This window comes from Lissotriton vulgaris, unplaced genomic scaffold (assembly GCF_964263255.1).
Source record: "Lissotriton vulgaris unplaced genomic scaffold, aLisVul1.2 SCAFFOLD_1452, whole genome shotgun sequence".
NCBI lineage: Eukaryota > Metazoa > Chordata > Amphibia > Caudata > Salamandridae > Lissotriton > Lissotriton vulgaris.
In genome coordinates, this window is record NW_028241677.1 from 515,905 (window position 1) to 537,365 (window position 21,461).

The window sequence follows — 21,461 nt, forward strand, 5'->3', positions numbered from 1 at the left end:
TCCCTCGCCCTCCCCTGACTCTCACTCTCCCTCTCCCTCACCCTGCCCTGGCTCTCCCTCCCTCCCTCTCCCCTGACTCTCCCTCTCTCTCCCTCCCCTGACTCTCCCTCTCTCTACCTCCCTCCCCTCACTCTCCCTCCCTCCCCTCACACTCTCTCCCTCTGTCTCTCCCTCCCTCGCCCTCCCCTCACTCTCCCTCCCTCTGTCTCTCCCTCCCTCGCCCTCCCCTCACTCTCCCTCCCTCGCCCTCCTCTGACTCTCACTCTCCCGCTCCCTCACCCTGCCCTGGCTCTCCCTCCCTCCCTCCCTCTCCCCTGACTCTCCCTCTCTCTCCCTCCCCTGACTCTCCCTCTCTCTACCTCCCTCACCCCCTGGCTCTCCCTCCCTTCCCTGACTCTCCCTCGCTCGCCCTCACTCTCCCTTCCTCAACCTCCCCTGTCTCTCCCTCCCTCTGTCTCTCCCTCTCTCTGTCTCACCCTCCCCTGACTCTCCCCCTCCCTCTCTCACTCCCTCCCTCGCCCTCCCCTGACTCTCTCACTCCCTCAACCTCCCCTGACTCTCCCTCCCTCTGTCTCTCCCTCCCTCGCCCTCTCTCTCCATCTCTGTCTCCCTATCTCTGTCTAGGCAAGGTGTATTAATTCTATTAGAAATATCACGAAAAGCAAGAGCTATTTGCTGCACACATCGAACCACCTTCCCCAGCCTTCCCAAAATCTGCAGCACATTATTAGTGACTCCCTAATGTAGAGGGTGCACGAGAGCTGGCTGGACCACTGCAGCAGAGATCAGGTGTAATCCGGAGGGCAGAGATTCCAAATAAGGCAGGGCTGATTCAGACTTTCATCCCTTCAGTGTCGATAAAACAAATGCTACTCGAGGCTGCGCAGAGTGATCTCCAAGTGGCTCAGTTCAATCAGTCACGGGGTTTGTCCTGATCACTGTAATTGTCCAACAATCCCCCCCCCCATCCTCTGTGGCAGCCCGGGATGAGTCAGCTTGCCTGGCGCGCACACAGCCGGAGCACTTCACAGGTCTTTAAAAGACCATTAAATCGTTAATGAGGCTTTGTTCTGTTTCTCCTCTTCTGAGGCCCCTGCAGCTCCACTCTATGGCTGGAATTTCCCAGCCCCCCTAGAGCAGAGCCTCTCCGAGTCAGGCTGCATCAACCGCCGGTGTTTACTAAAACTCTTGATTTTTTTTTTTTTAAATTGGTACATGTCTGCAAGGTCCGGCGGGCCGCCAAGGAAGGCTTGCCGGGCCGCCACCGGCCCACGGGCCGTACTATGAGTACCCCTGGTTTATATCTTTTCTCTGATAATGTAATCAAGGATTTGAAGGAACTGTCACTCCTAAGCACCAGGGAGTTCACTACTCGCAACCACAACCAGAGAATAGAGTACAACAACCTAATGTCTCAAATACAAGCCAGATCAGATATCGTAGTGAGGTGGTCAGATAAAGGTGGGAACATTGAGAGAAGGAGCTACGACACCAACCAAGATGGCGGCATAGTCTCCCGGCTCCGCTGACCCCCGTCCTATGCTCGCTTATCCTGTCGAATATCCTGATCTCCTGCCCCGGAGTCGTGTGGGTGAACTAGTCTGCATCCCGATGGTGTGATCACAGAATTTTTCTGATGTTATGGTGTGAAGTAACATCAAAAATGTTTTGAGGCCTAACCCAGACTGGAAGCTGGTGTCTCGATTGCTGGTCTACCTGGGTCCAAAGTGAACAACAACGGACTGCCTAGGGTGGTTGGGTCCGGTCCTTGGAACTTTCGAAAATTTTTCTGGACTACTTTGCAACCATCTGCTGCCTGGTGCTGTACCTGAGGTGAGGCGACGGGTGGTGCACGGTGCTGCATCGCGGGGGGCCCCGGCCCGGAGGCCCGGCACTAGCACCACTGGTGCCCCGGGGTGGGGGTCCCACCGCGAGTTGCTGCATGTTGCTGCCCCGTCCCTCAAGGCCTGTTTCTGCTCCGGCGTATGTCGCCCCGGAGATGTGGCCTCTCCGTGGGGATCGTTATGCCTGCGGCCGTATGGAACCCGGCGGAACGAACTCAATGTGGCCCTTTCTTGCGGATGGTAATGGCGGAAGTTGCAGCGCTTCACGCGACGGTGAGGGCCCAGGTCAATCAATTGGCTGTCGGCAACAGATGAGATCATAGGACCGGGAACGAGCCCTGACTTGCTCTTTGAGACCCGGCAGCCGACTTGCCCCCTGTTGGAAGCCCTACTGGTGTGTATGGACCCAGTGCGGGAAGCTGTGCCTGCCCCCGAAGACACGGAATTCATGTAGTGTCTTCTCACTGTGTGGCTCACTGGTTAGAGGCGGCAGACCCGAGAGCAGAGGACGGCCAGGGACCAGGGTTCGATTCCCGCCGCGGCAGGTTTCTGGACCAGGGTCAGTGGACTCGATAATTCTCTCGCCTCGGTGCCCACTCTGATCAGCGATCACACTCGGCAACTCTGGGCAGTAGCTTGCCTCATCTTCACTAACGGCCCCACCAGACCGCCGGGGATGCCTGGTCTCACCCTGGAGATACCCATTAAGGGACCATCTCTCAGGGAAGCCAGGAAGGGTTTCGCAGCGGTCGAAGCGCCTTGGGACCCTCCGGGTAAGTAGTGCGCTATATAAATGCCTATACATTTACATTTACATCGTGTGTGCTGGGATTGGTGACTCTCTTACGTTCTCGGAAACATCGGTCCTACAGTTATCGGAGCATTTCGCTGCTTCTCCCATCCTGGACACTGTTGGCCCACACTTTGATCTGTGTCGGAACGAGTCGCACCCCCTCCCCAATCGGTCTCCCAACATGGCGGATGGAACGATGCTTGGCTTCGGGGACGGGGAGGGACATCTTTGGTGCAAGCTGTGTGCGTTGGGACCTGCTATTCCTCTCCTAATTGCTGACTCAAGCTCCGGCTGCCTCTTTGTGAACTTTGACTTTCTGGATATGTGGCTTTTCTTATCCGAGGGACTCGGCAACTTTGTTAGACGGGGCCAAGGCTGAGATTGTGGGTTGAATCGTTTACGATGGATCTATTGGTAACGGGACTGCTTCATTAACAGACGGATTCCGGGGCGGGGGGTTTGTGGTTCCCCCCGGGGTATTTTTGTATGGTGGACAACTTTACTTGTGTTGGCTTAGGGGGGCCCCTTTGATAGGGCGGGGGGGGAGAGACCGGGAGCGTCTAGACTATCGCCCTCCTCCGCTTCCCCGTTGGGTGGGGTTTCCTTTCTTTCTCTTTTTTTCTCTTCTTCTTCTATATTTCAGGTTTGGTTCTCGGGCGACAGGCACACTGCTGGGGGGGGGGCCGTAGTCATCTGCAGGGGTGCAGGGTGGGGGTTGGGGAGGGGATCTTTCGTTTTTATTTTGTTTCTATGGCCTTTTTCTCTTCTCTTATCTTTCTTTGTCTTTGTCTTTTTCTTTTTCTGGGTCAGTGCAGTGGGTTTCATTTGGTATCAATCCCTGCTTTTTCATCTGTGCCTCAATTTTCGTGGTGTTTTTTGGGTCTTAGGGCAGGTGACTCCAGGCGCGAATTGACCGTAATATTCCTTCACATCCTGAACCTCCTGTTTCAACGCCATTGCTTTGATCGATTATTGTTTACTGTTGACACGTTTACTATTCGGCCTGCCATTGTCGCTGCTGGGAAATTGTTCGGCACCTGATCCGTCCATTTTCTATTATAAAATGAAAACCTTTTATATCCTGTTTTTCTAATTGTGCTGTTCAGTGGCCAAGAGTACGCTAGCATGGAGATTCTGCTCCCCGAGGTGCTGCATGTGATTAAAATTGCCCTCTGTTAATCTAACTGCTTAGCGGCCGGCCCCCGGGGTTGTGGGCCCATACTTGTATTTGGTTTAAATGTCAATAAAGGTTTTTAAAAAAAAAAAAAAAAGGTGGGAACATTGTCCTGTGGCCACTCACTATGGACAATAAAGAAGCAATCTCGCCATTACAAGACCAAGAATGCTATACTCGAAACAGCCTGACACATATTGTGGGGATACAAGAAAAGTATCATAATGAACTTTATTGTTGGAAAGGAATGGGCCTCATTAACAAACAAGAAATGGAGTTTCTCAAGAATGACTATTCGATAATCCCCCAACTCTATTTGATACCAAAGATTCACAAGAACACAGAACAGCCCCCGGGGAGACCAATAATCTCGGCCATAGGAAGTTTGTTCGAGAACACGAGAATTTTCATTGACCATTTTTTACAACCGCTAGTGCGAGAATTGCCAGCCTTCATAAGAGACAGTGGGGACTTTTTGTGTAAATTGTATGATTATGATGGAAATGAGGATTATCTGTTTATGACCCTGGACGTGCAGTCTTTTTACACCAGCATAAGACACAATGATGGTCTAAGAGCACTACAACACTACCTGGGTAAAAGACCCATATCCTTATACCAACACACCTGTATGTTACTAGCGATGACGGAATGGTGTCTGAATAACAACACATTTATCTTTGACAGGCTACACTACAAACAGACACAAGGTTCGGCCATGGGTACTTGCTTCTCCCCCAGTTATGCGAATCTGCATATGGGCTGGTGGTTGGAGCAGATACTAGGGGTCTCACACCTAAAAAACATGACTAACAATGTAGTAGTCTATAAGAGGTTCATAGATGACATTTTTATCTTATGGAAAGGGTCTTGTGAAAGTGTGGAAATGTATACTTCCGAGATTAATGAAAACTCTTTGAACCTTAAGTTTACTTGCACAATCAGCAAAACTACAATGCAATTCCTAGATTTGGAACTCTTTGTTTTTCGTTTTTTTTTTGTCCTCATATGCCATAAGGATATTTTCAGTCACTGCCCCCCTCTGCAAAAAAAAAAAAAAAAAAAAATAAAGGAAAAGCAGAGGGGCCCCTTCTTAAACTCGGACGATCTTTATTGGTGCACTTTCTGCAGATACCCAAGTGCGTCCCACACAGAACTGCACAGTTTCCGTTCAATTCAGTTCTTCCAACTATCCAAGCCCATGAACTGATCTTAGGGTAACTCCGACTGCAGAAAGGCATAATCATTGGACATAATTGTTTACATCCTATCCAACCAAAAATGCTTTCTTCTCTTCCACACAACCTTATCTAACTTAAGTGTGTGTCTAATCGCTCGAATCCAATCTATATACAACGGTGTACTTTCACTCACCCAAAGTTTACATATTTCTCTACGAGCAAGAATTATTAAATAAAGAGATAGTTTGTTGATATCTTGAGGGAGAGCCTCATAATTATCACACATTCCAAAAAAAAACAATGATATACTAACCTGTATATCAAATTTGAAAAGCATTTTCATACCTTCTTCTATCTCAGTCCAAAAGATGCTTAGATTAGGGCAAGTTAAAAACATATGAAGGTCGTCTGCCTTTTCAACCTTACACTTTGGACAACACGGAATAGGGCCTTTAGAAAACTTAGCCAATCTGGCCGGCTACCAATATACTCTATGGAGGGAAAAGAGATGATTTCGCTTTAAATTGGCAGGTGAAACTGTCGCGTGAAGTAAATCAAAAGATACTTGCCAAATATTCTGCAAGTCGATATCTGGAACTAGATTCCTCCAAAGATGTTCCGGTATACAAAAATCTCCATCCTCTGCTTCTAAGATAGTCCAATAAAGCACTGATGTTTTTATTTTCCTTGCTTTATTTAATAAAAGTTCTTCCAATGCCGACTTAACACCAACTTGTCCAATCTTATCCTGGGCCCAGCTTTTAATTTGTAAATACTTGAACTTGGATAAGTTATTGTCCGTGAGCATAAAAATCTCCTCCCAACTCAGGAGGTCTCCTTCCGAAATTAGCTGACCCCATGTATTCAAGTTTGCTACCCTTAGAGGCCATGCTAAAGAGTCTTTGGTCCATTCCGGCGACCCTGGTGAATCCCAGATGGTAGCCATCGCAGAGTAATATGAGGTATTCAACACCCTTCTCATTCTAGCCCAAACGTAAGCCATATCCCTTAGAACTTTTAACCGAACCTTTTTGAAGAAGCGAGTATCTCCAAACTTAAACAAAAATCCATGAGCCCCACCCTGGAGCTCAGAAAGCATCATCTGGAACATGATGTATTTTTCTGTTGTGGTTGGGGAGTCAAATAGCGTAAATTCTGCCTTAATTAGTAGAGTCCAAGCATACAATTTCAGATCCGGGGCACACAGCCCGACTTTACATTTCCGTCTGCACAACTTCTTCAATGCAATTCTTATGCCTTTTGAAGCCCATATAAAAGTATTCCATTTAGCTTGAATATTATTAAGCCGGGCTTCCCTAAAGGCAAGTGGAAGATTCTGAAAAATGAAAATTAATTTGGGTAACAACATTTTTTTAATCATATTTACCCTACCAATTAAGGTCAAGGGAAGAAGTGCCCAACCTTTCAATGCCTCCTCACTTTCCCGCTCTAGTTTAATTAGATTGGTTTCCGCTATTAAATTTATATCCTGCGTAATTTGAATACCCAAATATCTTATTTCCTGCTTTAAAATTGGAATATTTGCTGGTACTATGATGTTCCAAATCATACATTTTGATTTAGCCTGGTTAATTTGGTATCCTGAGATCTTGCCAAACTGCTCTGCCGCACTATAAATAATAGGGATAGCATTAATTGGATCTGCAGTATATATCATCATGTCATCAGCATATAAAGAAACTTTTTTCTTCCAATTATTATACTTAAATGGTACAATGGGCTAGTCTTGTCTTATATTTTCTGCCAGTGATTCTATATATAAATCAAAGATCAGGGGTGAGAGAGGACAGCCCTGTCTTGTGCCTCTGTAGATTTTTATAGGCGAGGACAAATTTCCATTATTTAATACTCTGGCAGTTGGTGCTCGATAAAAATCTGCTATGGACCTACAAAAGTTCCTACCCAGGTTGCAGCTTTCTAAGACCCTGTTCAAAAATGTCCAATTCACAAGATCAAAAGCCTTACTGGCATCTAATGTTATGACTGCCAGTGGAATTTTATAGAGGGTAGCGAGATCAATTGCGCCCACAAATGTTTGCGTTAACTCCTGTATAGAGCGCCCTCTGACAAATCCCTTTTGGTCAGCATGTAACAGACTGCCTGCTACCCCATTCAATCTCTCTGCCAATATTTTTGCCATCAATTTATAGTCTGAATTGAGCAGAGAGATAGGTCTATATGAATCAGTCTGCGATGGTACCTTCAGTGGCTTAAGGATAAGAACTATTGTAGCTTCATTCCATGACGGGGGAATTTCACCTCCTTCCTCAAAAATATATGTGAAAAGCTTTTGAAGAACAGGGGTAACTATTGGAGCCAAAACCTTATATATCTCAACCGGCAGTCCGTCCGGACCCGGAGCCTTACTTTTTTCTAGCAGAACTTATTGCCGCGGTTATTTCAATTAAGCTAATTCCCCTATTCAGGCTCTCCGATCTCTGATCATCTAACGGACGAGCAGCATACTTATCGAGCCAAACCCGGATAATATCATGACTAGGAATTAAGTCCTCCTTATATACTAAATGGAAATGATTAAAAAAAGCCTGTTCAATATCTGTGCTATTTTCTGAAACCTCAGCCCTGGCGCCCATCTGAACTCCCTTAATGGTGTTCCTCTTCTGCTCTTTCTTTGCTTTCCAAGCAAGCAGCTTACCACTGGCCTCACCATACTCGAAATGGGCCAGAGAGCTGGCCTGCCAACGTTGCCTAAGCCTTTCATCTAGGACCTGCTCAAGTTGCGATTTACAAGATATCAACTCTTCCTTCATACTGTCTGAGGTTGCTGAAATTGGATCCAATAGCCCACATTCTAAGGCTTTAATTTTCGACTCAATCTGGGCAATCTTTGCTCCGTATGTTTTATGTTTGGCAGATTGTAAAGCCAATAATAGTCCTCTCAAAAAGGCTTTATATGCGTCCCAGACCATGGGAAGCGCAGCTGTCTCTAAGTTAGTTTTAAAGAACTGATCTGATTCCAGGAGCAAAGTGTCTACTGTTCCTTCCTCCAAAAGAATGCTCCTATCCAATGTATACCTTCTAATATTCTGTATGTCTGGTAAATTAAGAATTAGAGAGACAGCCGAATGATCTGAGATATGAGCACCGAGGTGCTTAACCTCTTTTACAAACTGACAGAGTTGTTGTGCAACTAGGAAAAAATCTAATCTAGATTTATGCCTCAACCTCTTATTATGGAAAGTATACTCTTTATTTCTCCCTGATTTCTTCCTCCATATATCTTTCCAACCAAACTGCTTTATTGCGTTTAATAGTAATGATCTCGTTTTCGGATTATGCAAGATCTTAAGTTTATGGGATTTATCTAGATATGGATATAGCACTAAATTAAAATCCTCTGCAAAAATTAGGGGATCATCAAAATCAAGGAGTTCCACCAAAAGTTCTTTCAAGGGGAGTGTATCGTCCAAGTTTGGGCCGCAATACCCAACAACAGTAAAACTATGTGTATTATATTTTATCTTAGCTATAACCCACCTCCCTTTTTTATCAACTCTTGACTCCAATAATGTTATATCAAGATTGGTCTTAATCAATATGACAACTTCTTTATTTGAAGTCTGTTGTGTAGTCGTTATCATATGCTGAATCCATTTCCTATTTCTGCACATATCCCTCAACTCCTTTTCAGTAGAGGCTGTCTCTTGTAAAATGAAGACATGTTCCGGCGCATCTTTCAAATATTGGAAAATCCTCTCCCTTCTGTGTTTGACTCTTAACCCATTCAGATTCCATGATAGAAACTTAATATATCTTGACAACACTACCCTATCCTGTGACATTTTCTCCTTACTGGATGAAGACAATTAAATATCCTATTTGGCATACTTTGAACTTTTTTTTGTTTTTTTCCCCAAATGCTCCCCACCCTGTGCCCCATCCTCCTCCACCACTGCCTAGACCTACTCCCTCCCGTGCTCCCCAGGAGAACACCCCTCCTTTCTCTTGGCCGACTCCTGGCCATTAAGACTCCGCCTCCGATGTTCGGGCAATGCTTAATTTAAGTGTTAACAAAATCAAATAGAACAAAAGAGTTGTGTTTAACATAAAAAATCTTTTAGTTGTTGTTACACACCCCAAGTGCTTTGACTGTCTTCTAGAAGTAATTGGAGATACTCTTCAGCCTCCTCAACTCTTTTAAAAATTCTCATTTTGTTCTTGTACATCACTTTCAATGATGAGGGAAACTTTAATTGAGCAGTGGCGCCTAGTTGTTTAAAGGAGTTCCAATAATTTACCTAGCTCCCACTGCCTGGATGCTGTAATTGAGGATACATCCGACCGAATCTGAAAAGTGGTGCCTTCAGCTAACAATGAGTTTGCTAGGATGAAGAGCCGGGAAAAGGCGGATATTGAGGATGAGGCTGGCAACGAGGCAGAAGGGTCGGCGTGCACTTTAAGTAGTAACAGTAGGGAGGATCTAACTGCTACCACCCCAGTTATAGAAAGAGGCGATAATTCTGACCAGTCTGTCCTATTAATGCTACAGGCCTTAAGCCATGAGGTCAAAAACGGTTTTCTCGCTTCTCAAAAAAATCAGCAAGACATAAAACTGTTTTGCGAAAAACTGGAAGGAAAATTTGATGTTTAGCAATAAGAACAGCAGACTTGGAGAGCACTGTCTCAGACCTCAAATTACTTGCAGTGCAGCACACAAAGAAAATTGGTGCTCTCACCCAGGGTGAACTGGGATATCAAGAGAAATTGGAGTCACTTGAAAATGCACAAAGGAGGAACAATTTGCGCCTATTGAAAGTTCCTGAGGGGGCAGAAGGGGGAAATATAAAAGAGTTTGTGGTCAAGCTGATAAAAGAGTGCTTCCTTCGACTGCTGTGCCTCTGACCATGTCATGATGTAATATGTGACGTCATCAGCAGTGCATTGTGGTCGCGCGAGTTATAGTTAGCTGTACTAACTATAACGGGGGAATTTCAAAGGTTTTGTATGAGTAAAATGTCCAGCTAACTATAACATGGGTGAAACCTTTGGTTTTTTTCAGTGAATTTGCAAGGTTTTTTAAATGCTAATTCCTAACTATAACGTGTGTGAAACCTATGTTTTTTTCAGTGAATTTGCAAGGTTTTTTAAATGCTAATTCCTAACTATAACGTGTGTGAATCCTATGGTTTTTTTCAGTGTTTTTGCAAGTTTTTTTAAACAGTATTTTCTAACTATATCAGGTCTGAAACACATGTTTTTTTCAGTGAATTTCCAAAGTTTTTAACATGCTAATTACTGTATCAATTTTTATATTTTGTATATATTTATTTTTCCACAAACTGCCTTTGTATATTATAATGGATTGACTGTATCCAGTAATATGCAATGGCACAGCGACTTTTTATGATTTGCTTAAAGTTGAACAGTATAGTATATATCTTCAATCAACAATAAACACTCAAAGTTGTTATTTACCTTTTTTTGTGTGATTTTTTCAACATGCGCGTACCGTGCGCGCACCCGCAATTTATTTTTTTAAAAACAAATATTTTTTTTTGCCCTTTGGGTTCCTTCAGGGACGCCCTGAGAAGGCCTAGGGGGTCAGGGAGTCTCTACCCTGCCTCCTTTTCACGTTCTACACTATTGTTTTTGAGTGACTTCTGCGTCGTGGGTACGCACCATGTGCGCGCACCTCGCAATTTTGTAATTTAAAAACAAAAGGGTTTTTTTGCCCATTGGAGTCTTTCAGGGACCCCCTGAGAAAGCCTAGGGGGTCAGGGAGTCTCTGCCCTGCCTTCTTTTTGCGTTCTACACTATTGTTTTGGAGTGACTTCTGCGTCGTGGGTGCGCGCACCTCGCGATTTTTTATTATAAAAAAAGGGGGTTTTTGCCCATCGGAGTCTTTCAGGGACCCCCTGAGAAAGCCTAGGGGGTCAGGGAAACTCTACCCTACCCCCTTTTCATGTTCTCAACTTTTGTTTTTCACTCTCTTCTGCCTCATACACAAAATGGTGTGGTGTTCTCCGCTCTGATCTGGAACCTGGAACACTCGGAGTGAGGAGTGGATCCAGCTTGTAAGGATCAATTTATCTTCTCTCCAATAAAGCTAATTTACTATTAATACGCTGGCTCCACATCATTCTTCAAGGAAAACACTTCACTGGCGACGATTGGGTAACAAACCTACGCGACTCACAAGTTTGAAGCCCTGCTTACCGCAGATCAAGATTACTGTTGACAATCTCTGACTGTCGATATCCTTCTAGGCGTCATCGGAGACGGACCGTGAGAAAATTATTGTGGAACTATAGGAATACTCCTAGAAGTGAAGGTGACTTGTCCCATTTTGAGAAAATGCGTGGTAGAAGGGGTATATGTAATAGGAGTCAACAGTGGATGAGAGATTTGAGATGTAGTAGAGATACGAGGTTTTTGTCTAGTGATTCTCGGTGTCTGTCTAAAGATTATCAGTTCAAAGAGGCACTACCTGTAGTCAATGTTCCATGTGGTGTTGGCGAATGGGTACGCGTAAGGAAGTCTGGTTTTATTAGATCTGGTGAGTTCAGGTTTTCTGATCCCATGCAAGTTGTTAGAGTAGGTAAACAAGTTGTGGAATTGACTGATGGAAATGTTTGGAGTCTTTCAAAGGTGGTAAAGGTCTCCAAGCCTGCTGATACTTATGGTTCACACAGGATTGATAGGAGAACAGCTTGTGGGAACGTAAATTGACGTAAGTGTGTACAGGATCATAGTGCATACCGTCAAGATTATCAAAGATCGAGTCTAAGGCAAAAATGTACACCAGTTTGGTGCAAGGACTATGTTATGAAAAGATAAGTTGTACAATTGTTTTTTCCTAAAAATGCAATGCTTCCTTTATTTATTTTTATCTCTTATATTTCTTTCTTTATTTCATTTTTTCTTTTTCTGTATGTCTATGCTTTCTTTTCTTTTAAGGAGGGAGATGTGTGGTGTTCTCCGCTCTGATCTGGAACCTAGAACACTCGGAGTGAAGAGTGGTTCCAGGGTTCCATATGAATCGGTTGGCTCAAGCTTGTAAGGATCAATTTATCTTCTCTCCAATAAATCTAAGTTACTATTAATACGCTGGCTCCACATCATTCTTTAAAGAAAACACTTCAAATGGCGGCTAAAGGGTGCGAGCACCGTGCGCGCACCTCGCGATTTGTTTTTAAACAAAATAAATGTTTTTATTGCCCTTTGTGGTCCTTTAGGGACCCCCTGAGAAGGCCTAGAGGGTCAGGGAGACTCTACCCTACGCCCTTTTCATGTTCTCCACTTTTAATTTTCACTCTGTTTTGCCTCGGGAGGTGCGAGAACCATACGCGCACCTCGCGATTAAAAAAAATAATAATAATAATAATTTGGGGGCCTTCGGGGTCCTACAGGGACCCGCTGAGAAAGCCTAGGGGGTCAGGGAGTCACGGTAGACGAGGTGAGTAATGTGTTCAACTCTATGAAGAGCGGCTCCCCTAGCGACCCTGCTCCCCTTCGTTTCCTTAAAGAGGTAGCCCCTACTATCATCCCTTCCCTTACCCACTTGATTAACACCTCACTCCAACAAGGAACCGTACCCTCAAGCTGGAAGAAGGCGGTGGTAAAAGCCCTGCTGAAGAAGCCTACTCTGGACCCCGAGAATCTGACTAATTATCGACCTATCTCCCTATTGCCGGGAGTGAGCAAGGTCGCAGAAAAACTGGTCAATAGGAGACTTTCTCAGTTCCTAGAGACCAACAATAAATTAAAAAGCTCCCAGACAGGTTTCCGGCCCGGACAGGGCACGGATATCGCCCTCCTGGCAGCTGTAGAGGAGGCAAGAGCACTATTGGATGGGGGAGGATCAGTGGCAGTGATCCTCCTCGACCTTAGTGCAGCGTTCGATACAGTTGACCACCAACTTCTTACCGAAAGACTGGCTATGGCGGGAGTGAAAGGTACAGCCCGATCCTGGCTTTCATCCTTCCTGGCCCAACGGTCCTACCAGATTTGGGAAAAGAACGCCCGCTCCTCCGAAATGCCCCTCCAATGTGGTGTGCCTCAGGGCTCCTCCCTGAGTCCCACCTTATTTAATATCTATATGTCCACATTGGAGGAGGTGATCACCCCTTTCGGAGTGAGCGTCGTCAGCTACGCCGACGACACTCAACTAGTGGTGTCCCTGTCCCATCCCAAGCAACAGAAAGCTGATCTGTTCAACTGCCTTACGCAGGTCCATCATTGGATGAACAGATCAGCCCTAAAGCTCAACGGGACAAAAACCGAGGTCCTTATACTAGGCCCGGAAGGAGCCTCACTTCCCCTGGACAGCTGGCCAGCCTGTTTGGGTCCACCCCCTGATCCTAAAAAAGAGGTGAAAAGTTTGGGTGTGTGGATCGATTCCGATCTCTCCTTCACCTCACAAGCGAAGAAGGTGGCAGGGACCTGCTTCGGCCTCTTAAAATCGCTGAGGAAAGTTCTGCCCCTTCTCCCCCCTAAATCCCAAAAACTTTTAGTCCAAAGTCTCATTATATCGCGACTGGACTATAGCAATGTAATTTACCTGGGTGCCCCCGAAGCGACCCTCACCAAACTACAGATAATTCAGAACTCGGCCGCTCGGATCATCACCAACACCCCGGCCAGATCATCTGCCAAGCCCGCTCTTAAACTTCTCCATTGGCTCCCCATAAGGGAGAGAGTCAAATTCAAAGCCCTATGTCTTGTTCATAAAACGTTGCAGAATCAAGGCCCTCCTGTTCTCAGTAACATTATCACTCCCTACAGGAACTCTAGGTCCCTCCGCTCCAATACAGAAAACTTTTCCAAAATCCCGAGATTCAGGAAAACCCGAGCAGGAGGTAGACGCTTTTCAGTACAAGCCTCCCGACTTTGGAACTCACTCCCCCGTAATCTACGTCTTGAACCTCAATACCTGCGCTTCAGGAAACTGTTAAAAACCCATCTTTTTCCCTAAATCTGTACCCCCCTCTCCCCTCCTTTCTGCTTCTGTTTCCCCCTTCGACCTGGTGAATTCATGGTTCTTTTAGCGCTGGGATACCCCCGGGTGACTATCGCGCTTTATAAAAATAAATAATAATAATAATAAGGGACTCTCTACCCTGCCCCCTTTTCATGTTCTTCACCTTTATTTTGCCCTCTTTGCTGCCTTGCACTGACAAAATGGCGGCCAACAGTTCCTGGTTAACTATAACTTGTGCCTCTGCAATGCACTGCTTATAACCTCACATATTACATCACTCATGACATAATCAGTGACATCACTGATGACATCTCAAATGGCATCACTGATGATCCACAAAGACTCCAGTTGAATCTTTTTTTAATGCTTTTTGGGCCTTGAGGGTTCCTGTGGGACCCCCAGAACAGGCCCAAGGGGTCAGGGTGTTTCTACCATGCCCACTTTTTTCTTGTGAGTCAGTTCAACCGAGTCACAAGATGGCTGCCAACACTTCCTAGTCTGGAGTGTTGGCAGCAAATCAGATCTCAGGCAGGCGATCAGGAGGGTTTGCGGATCAACTGCGGTCACATTTCACAGGAACTACTGAATGGATTTACACCATTTACCAAAAAGAGTGCTTTATGAACCAAGAGCTACGTTTTTGGCAAATTTGGGTGCTCCATAGGCGTTGTGTGGGTGCTCCATGGGCATTGCATGGGTGCTCCATGGGCCTTGCGTGGGTGCTCCATGGGCCTTGCGTGGGTGCTCCATGGGCGTTGCGTGGGTGCTCCATGGGCGTTGCGTGGGTGCTCCATGGGCGTTGCTTGGGTGCTCCATGGGCGTTGCGTGGGTGCTCCATGGGCGTTGCATGGGTGCTCCATGGGCGTTGCATGGGTGCTCCATGGGCGTTGCGTGGGTGCTCCATGTGCGTTGCGTGGGTGCTCCATGGGCGTTGCGTGGGTGCTCCATGGGCGTTGCGTGGGTGCTCCATGGGCCTTGCGGGGGTGCTCCATGGGCGTTCCGCGGGTGCTCCATGGGCGTTCCGCGGGTGCTCCATGGGCATTGCATGGGTGCTCCATGGGCCTTGCACGGGTGCTCCATGGGCCTTGCACGGGTGCTCCATGGACGCTGCGTGGGTGCTCCATGGGCGTTCCGTGGGTGCTCCATGGGCCTTGCATGGGTGCTCCATGGGCCTTGCATGGGTGCTCCATGGGCCTTGCATGGGTGCTCCATGGGCGTTGCACGGGTGCTCCATGGGCGTTCCGCGGGTGCTCCATGGGCCTTGCATGGGTGGTCCATGGACGCTGCGTGGGTGCTCCATGGGTGTTCCGTGGGTGCTCCATTGGCGTTCCGTGGGTGCTCCATGGGCCTTGCACGGGTGCTCCATGGGCGTTGCACGGGTGCTCCATGGGCGTTGCACGGATGCTCCATGGGCGTTGCGTGGTTGTTCCCACAGAGCACCCATGGATTCACACACACAATGTAAACAAGACAAGTAAGAGCCTGGACACACACGGACATACACACACAATAATGTAAGCAAGTAAGGCTGGTACTTACGGTTGCAACTTGAAACCGTGATGGCGTCAAACAGGGGTTTGATCTCAACACCATTATTGGAACTTCCGGTTCGTGGGAAACAGAAGACAAACAAGAGCAGAGAATTACAAGAATGCACTGAACCCACAGACCAGAGCCCAGCCCACACCCTTATACCACCCCCAGCACCCTTTTCATGCCAGTCCAGCCCCAAAGCTACTGCATTGTGAACTGTGTAGTAGAGTGTATGCCTGCTACTAAAACTTCAATGTGTGCATAAATTCATTATATTTAGGTGTTTGAAAACAAATATTCTACCTTCAATTTTTGCCCCCAACCAGTGCTTAATTTGAGCAGAGGTTTCCGATGCTCAGCACTGGCACTTATAGCATCTGCTAAGTACACAGTCATTTTGTAGGCACGAGGAGGTTAAGTGATTTGCCCAGAATCAGAGGATGTTGAGCCGACGCCAAGACTCGAACCTTGTTCCCCAGCTCCGAAATCAGCAGCTCTGTCCATGAGGCCACATCCATTGTCAAAAAAGTGGCGGGGCTCTCGTCAGGAGGAAGCTCCTGTAAGCGCTGCCTCCTGAGGAGAGCCCCGGCACTTATTTTTTTATTTTACAAATTAACCACAGCTCCCAACCCTTCTATCGGACTCATCCCAAGGTTTTCTGACTATTGTGAACTCCCAACCAGCCTTCTCAAACCTTCCTCCCATTCTCCGCCTACGAGCAGGCGCACATGACCACTACACACACTGACAACTTACAATTCCTCCTATTCTGATCCATCTCCTATTATGCTATCTCTACTCAATACACTGCTAAACACACAAGAACTCAAGAGCAAAAAGTTACCACAACTGATGCATAAGGAAAAAGAAGCACATACAACAGAGCTACTAACTATTAAACTCTAATCTTGGATTCCGGAGCACCATACTACTCGCCACAAAGTGCCTCACATTCTTGCCAGGGACATTAAGTGCTATATAAATACAATTTACAATTACAGTTAGCATGCACTAGTCTGGTGGACACTGGGCCTGGCAGTCAGTTCAGTGACACTGCATAGTGTGTGCAATACACATGTATTAATGACTTCATTACCTCATTCATTCATCCTCCCTGGAGGGAGAGCCTTGGACGGGAGGAGTTGTACGTGTAAAGAATGGAGGGCAATGATTGTAGTCCTGACAGGAAAGTAACAGGCACAGCCAGGGCGGAGAGAGGGGCCGAAGGACAGGAGAAAGGGGTCATGGCTGAAAGGGGTTTTAAGTTTGCCGTGGGGTTGCGAGTGGCACTAGTAGGAGCATCTTAAGGATTTTGGGGGTCCTGGGTCAAACATACTTTGGGGCCCCTCTTCAGTCCAGCTTTGAATTCATGATCCAATTTCAGCCCTTCCATGCCCAGTTGACCAGGTCAGTAACAGGCACGTTCTTCCAAATTCTAAATGTGTTTACATCAAATAATACAGGGAAAGTGGCATGTGTTTTCAATATTGTAACAGCAGCTCACTAATATTAATGCAAATAATCTCTATGACCCCCTCCCCCATGACATAGGACATTGTATGAAACACAAACACAAAGGGCCCAATTCACAGAACTACCTTAAGACAAAATCCTAAACTTACTAACATTTTGGTATTCACAGAAGGCACTTGCATTGATGAGTAAGTGCCTTCTGTGAATACCAAAATGGTAGTAAGTTTAGGATTTTGTCTTAAGGTAGTTCTGTGAATCGAGCCCAACATTTCCTCAAAATATCTGGAATAGACTCCACACCCACATTAAAATAAAGGAAAACTGTATTCAAAACTATCTGGGTACAAATTATTTAGGGTAATCAGGGCAAGGCTGAATAAAAGAGCTGGCTCTATCAGAGGGGCCCCCAGAAAGGTTAGGGCCCTGGGCCAGAGCCCACTTTGCCCATGCCTAAACACGTCTCTGGGCACCAGAGCTGTTCTGACATCAGCAAGGGCTCCCTGAAGGGGTCTGAGATCTGTGAGCACAGGCCAAAGGACCTGGAGGAGTAGGGGTTCAAGGCTGGCAAAGGAAAGAGTCAAGATGGCAGAGGCTTGCAGCGCTGAGGACTGGCAGAAGGGCTGATAAAGCTCTGAGAGCTGAGGTCTGCATAATGAAATGTAACTAAATGTGAAAGTGGAGTCTGGGGCTCTGAGAGCAGGAACAGGAGGGTCCAGAGACGATTGACATATGGCCACTAGAGGTGGCGCTGAGAGCAGACGTTGGAGCAGGTGGTCGGTGCATTGGCAGAGGGCCATACGTGCTATCAAAAGAGGGTATCCGAGGCCAACAGGCATCTGGTGACCAGCTGCAGGATGGTAGGCCTGAGAAGAAGGGTTGGAGAAACTTGTAGACAGGCAGAGATACAATCATCACTGGCAGATAGGACCTGAGGGGTAAGGCTGGATAGAGGAACCGAGCATGGGCAGAAACATCTGTCAAGCTCAGGGGGGCAGCAGTGGTTCTAATAGGACAGCTTCATGACACAAGGAGTGGGCATGGCGAGGGTGCACATGGGACACAATGTTGTTTGTCCATCCTCTAACTCCGGCATTTTCCCAGTAGGCTGCGGAATTGGGGCTGCTTTTAGAGATTCATGTACTGCCATGACTTAACCATAAAACCCATAGACCACCATACTGGCCTTCGGCACTGCTGGGCTGGTTTGGACACTTGCCAGGCGTTAGACCTCAAATGCAAAAAACAACGCAATGGATGGAATGATTGAATGAATCGCCCAAGCTGCATTTCCAATCCATAGTTTTTCGCCCACTACGCCACCTCAGTTTGGACCCAGCCATATGCAAATCAGTCTCGACCCTGCTCTTCAGGGGCACAGTCCAGCCCGAACTGCCAGGCCAGGTCTTCCTTGAACTGGAACTGAAGCAACCCAGGACCGGTTTCGCCCTTATTTGGGTTCCTCAGCCAGGTACAGCTTGGTACCAGTGGCATAGTGTGCACGGGATCCATGCCTGGGCATGCCTGGCACACTTAGGGAATCAAGCTGTACCCAGCTGATGAGCCCTTATCAGAGCGAAACCCGGTCCCAGGACGCTGATATTCCAGTTCAGGGAGGACCTGGCTCGTCAGTTCGGCTGGACTGTGCCCATGATGAGCAGGGTAATGGCTGATAGCATATGGCTGGGTCCACACTGAGGTGGCGTGGTGGGTGAAAAACAACGGATTGTGATGTGACCCAAGCGGTTGAGATTAATTCAAGCATTCGATCCATCATTAATCATTAGAAAAGAAAGAACGGGTATGGTATACACTGCCGCACTCTGTACAGTTCTCTAACAAATTTTACTGGGTGTTCACTCTCTGGGTCAACTGTCCTAGGAAGGTCCAAACAAACATGAGTAATGAGTCTCTAAATAACAATAACCATATTATGTGTATCATATAAGACAAAATAACACAAGCAGCTTCCTCTCGTAGAAAACTAATTTTCTATTTTTTCTGATTCCACAAGTTATATTATAGAGCAACCACAGCCAACGCGTTTCATCCCCAGATCATTGGGACTTCTTCAGGGCAGAATGAATGCGGCAGAAACGTATGCCTCCTTTGATCAGAAATGGAGTCCAATGTGAACATAATTGTTATTCTACACAAAGGATCACATCTAATAATCCATCTGGCTTCTGAAAAAGAAACCTGGGAGATTAAATAATTCCAGGAAGAATAAGTCTAAAAAAGCTTGTCCCTTGACTTTTGAGTCCCGTAGTGTGCCGATAGTCAGGCGAATCACAGTTGTTCCTGCAAAAGCTGATTTTGTCGGTGCAACTGTGCCTTCGTCCGACTGCACTACCAGACTCAAAAGTAAAGGGACTCTAGTGGGCTCATGATTTGGTCTCCTGAGAAGCCTCAAACCCATCTTCAGCTTTATCCAACCTCGCATCCAACAGGTGATTATTGAATGTCTCATCCTGTCACACCTCTACTACTGTAACATCTTGTATCTGGGTTGCAAGAAATCAATGTTAAAGAGGTTGCAATTGTTCCGAAACACTGCAGCATGACTACTATTCTCCTTTCCTAACCTTTGTTCTTCCTCTGGGGTCCTTCAGATGTGTCACTGGCTGCCCATTGAGAAGTGCATTCATTTTAAAGTTCTTAATAGTGTCCACATGATCATGCCTTCCTCAAGAGCCCCTGTTCTTTCAGAACGGATGCTGCCCTATTTCTCTATCAAAGCACTTTGCTCTGCAGAACTAAATCTGGCTGTGGTCCCTTGATTCAAGAGAAAAACTGGGAGGCCGCTCCTTCTGAGTGATGGTGACTGCCCTTTGGAACAGTATGTCTCTTGATTTAAGAAATACTCAGAGTCATCTTTGCTTCAGGAAAAAACCTGAAACGTGGCTGTTTGCTTCCTGTGCCTCTTGGTAGCTCTGCCTTTCTTGTTGCTTTCTGCCAGTCTACTGAGTTTCAGCACCAGGAAGCTCCATTGCTAGGGCAGCCATGCACTCCACAAATCATGTCTGGGATGCAGAGGGCACCTTAAGCACGACAGACTGGCACCGGCCTGGCAGCAGTTGGAGGGGGCACGGAACGAGAGACAGAAGGAGAGTCGCGTCTGGGACACTCGTAAAAGGCCATATAGACTAAGGGACAGTGCCTGGGCTTTCTTGAAGGGGTGCTCGGGCTGGTGATCCAGCACTTGAGGGGGCACTTAGGCCTGCCGACACTTACAGTTGCATTTGGGAATGGACAGTGGGGTGCCCCACTCTTCAAGGATACCAAAAGCTTTTAGTGGGGAAAGTGCATCTGTGGCCCAGAAGGCTGAGGTGTCTAGGGCAACTCAGAGGGGGTAAATGGGACTGGGGAATAATGACTGTACTTGAGCAAGAAGGGCAACAGTGAAGCTGCACCTGAGGGGGAGTTAGGAGAGAGGCACAATGTCAGACATTGTGTGGAAGGTAAGACTGGGACTGAGGTCACAAAGCTAGGAGCAGCAGGGGGGCATCGGGTAAATGGAGGGAATGTGAATGCATCTGGTGTCCGCCCAGAAGTAAGGAGTTTGTGCTGGCTGTACAGTGCCTGGGATATTGGCAGAGGACAATTTGATTGGAGCCACGTGGGCAACCTGGCTGTGACCATAGGTGCAGTGCGTTGTGGCAGACGTGGGAGGTCTGGGGGACTGAGGGCCTACTGCAAGGCAGGAGAGGGGCAGCCAGGGCTCGGATGACATGGTTTCAGAGAGCCACCTACAAGAGGCAGTTGGGGCTGGAATTACAGTGCTTAGAAGCATGTGAAGGGGCAATTGAGGTTGTTGGTGGTGAACTGGGGTACACTCTGGTTTGGGTTTGGGGGATGCCTGGGGCTGTGAAGGAGGGTTGAGTAGAAGTGAACAACCTTTTAATCTTAGAGTAATCTACAGGGTGTCTAGCTGAGGTGCAAGAGACGTTTGACTCACCTGTTTTTCTTTATACTTGTAGTGCCTATTTGCTTTCGACCTGTCTTTTCAATTAACCAATCCACACACAACCAGGGCACACACACCTGCTCAGCGCCAGGATAGCCTCGCCGGTGATAGTGAGCCTTATAAATACACACACCATACTATAATATAGCATAACATCGCAGAAGATCACATAACGTAACTGGCATCCTTAGTGTGTTCTCTTTTGACTTTTTTGCCCTCTGACCTCCTGTTTTTCTGACTTAGATTTTGCGGCTTTAGGATTCCAGGCACTTTACCACTGCTGACCAGTGCTAAAGTGCAGGTGCTCTTTCCCCAAAACATGGAAAAATTGGCTTATCCACAATTGGCCTGTTTAATGTACTTATAAGTCCCTAATAAAGTGCACTGCTTGTGCTCAGGGCCTGTATACTAAATGCTACTAGTGGGCCTGCAGCACGGATTATGCCACCGACACAAGCAGCCTCCTAACCTGCCTGAGGCCTGCCACTGCAGGGCATGTGTGTGCAGATTCAAACTGCCATTTAGACCTGGAAGGTT

The 21,461-nt window shown here is 46.8% G+C and overlaps 1 protein-coding gene across 1 annotated transcript in view; it reads right to left on the reverse strand.

Moving 5' to 3' along the window:
• Nucleotides 1–21,461, reverse strand: part of LOC147670591 (NXPE family member 1-like) — a 138,371-nt gene that overhangs the window by 44,507 nt on the left and 72,403 nt on the right. The window contains exon 4 of the mRNA XM_086948144.1: nt 15,494–15,555. Within this exon, the coding sequence (XP_086804270.1) occupies nt 15,494–15,555 (62 nt within the window). The remainder of the gene's footprint in view (nt 1–15,493; nt 15,556–21,461) is intronic.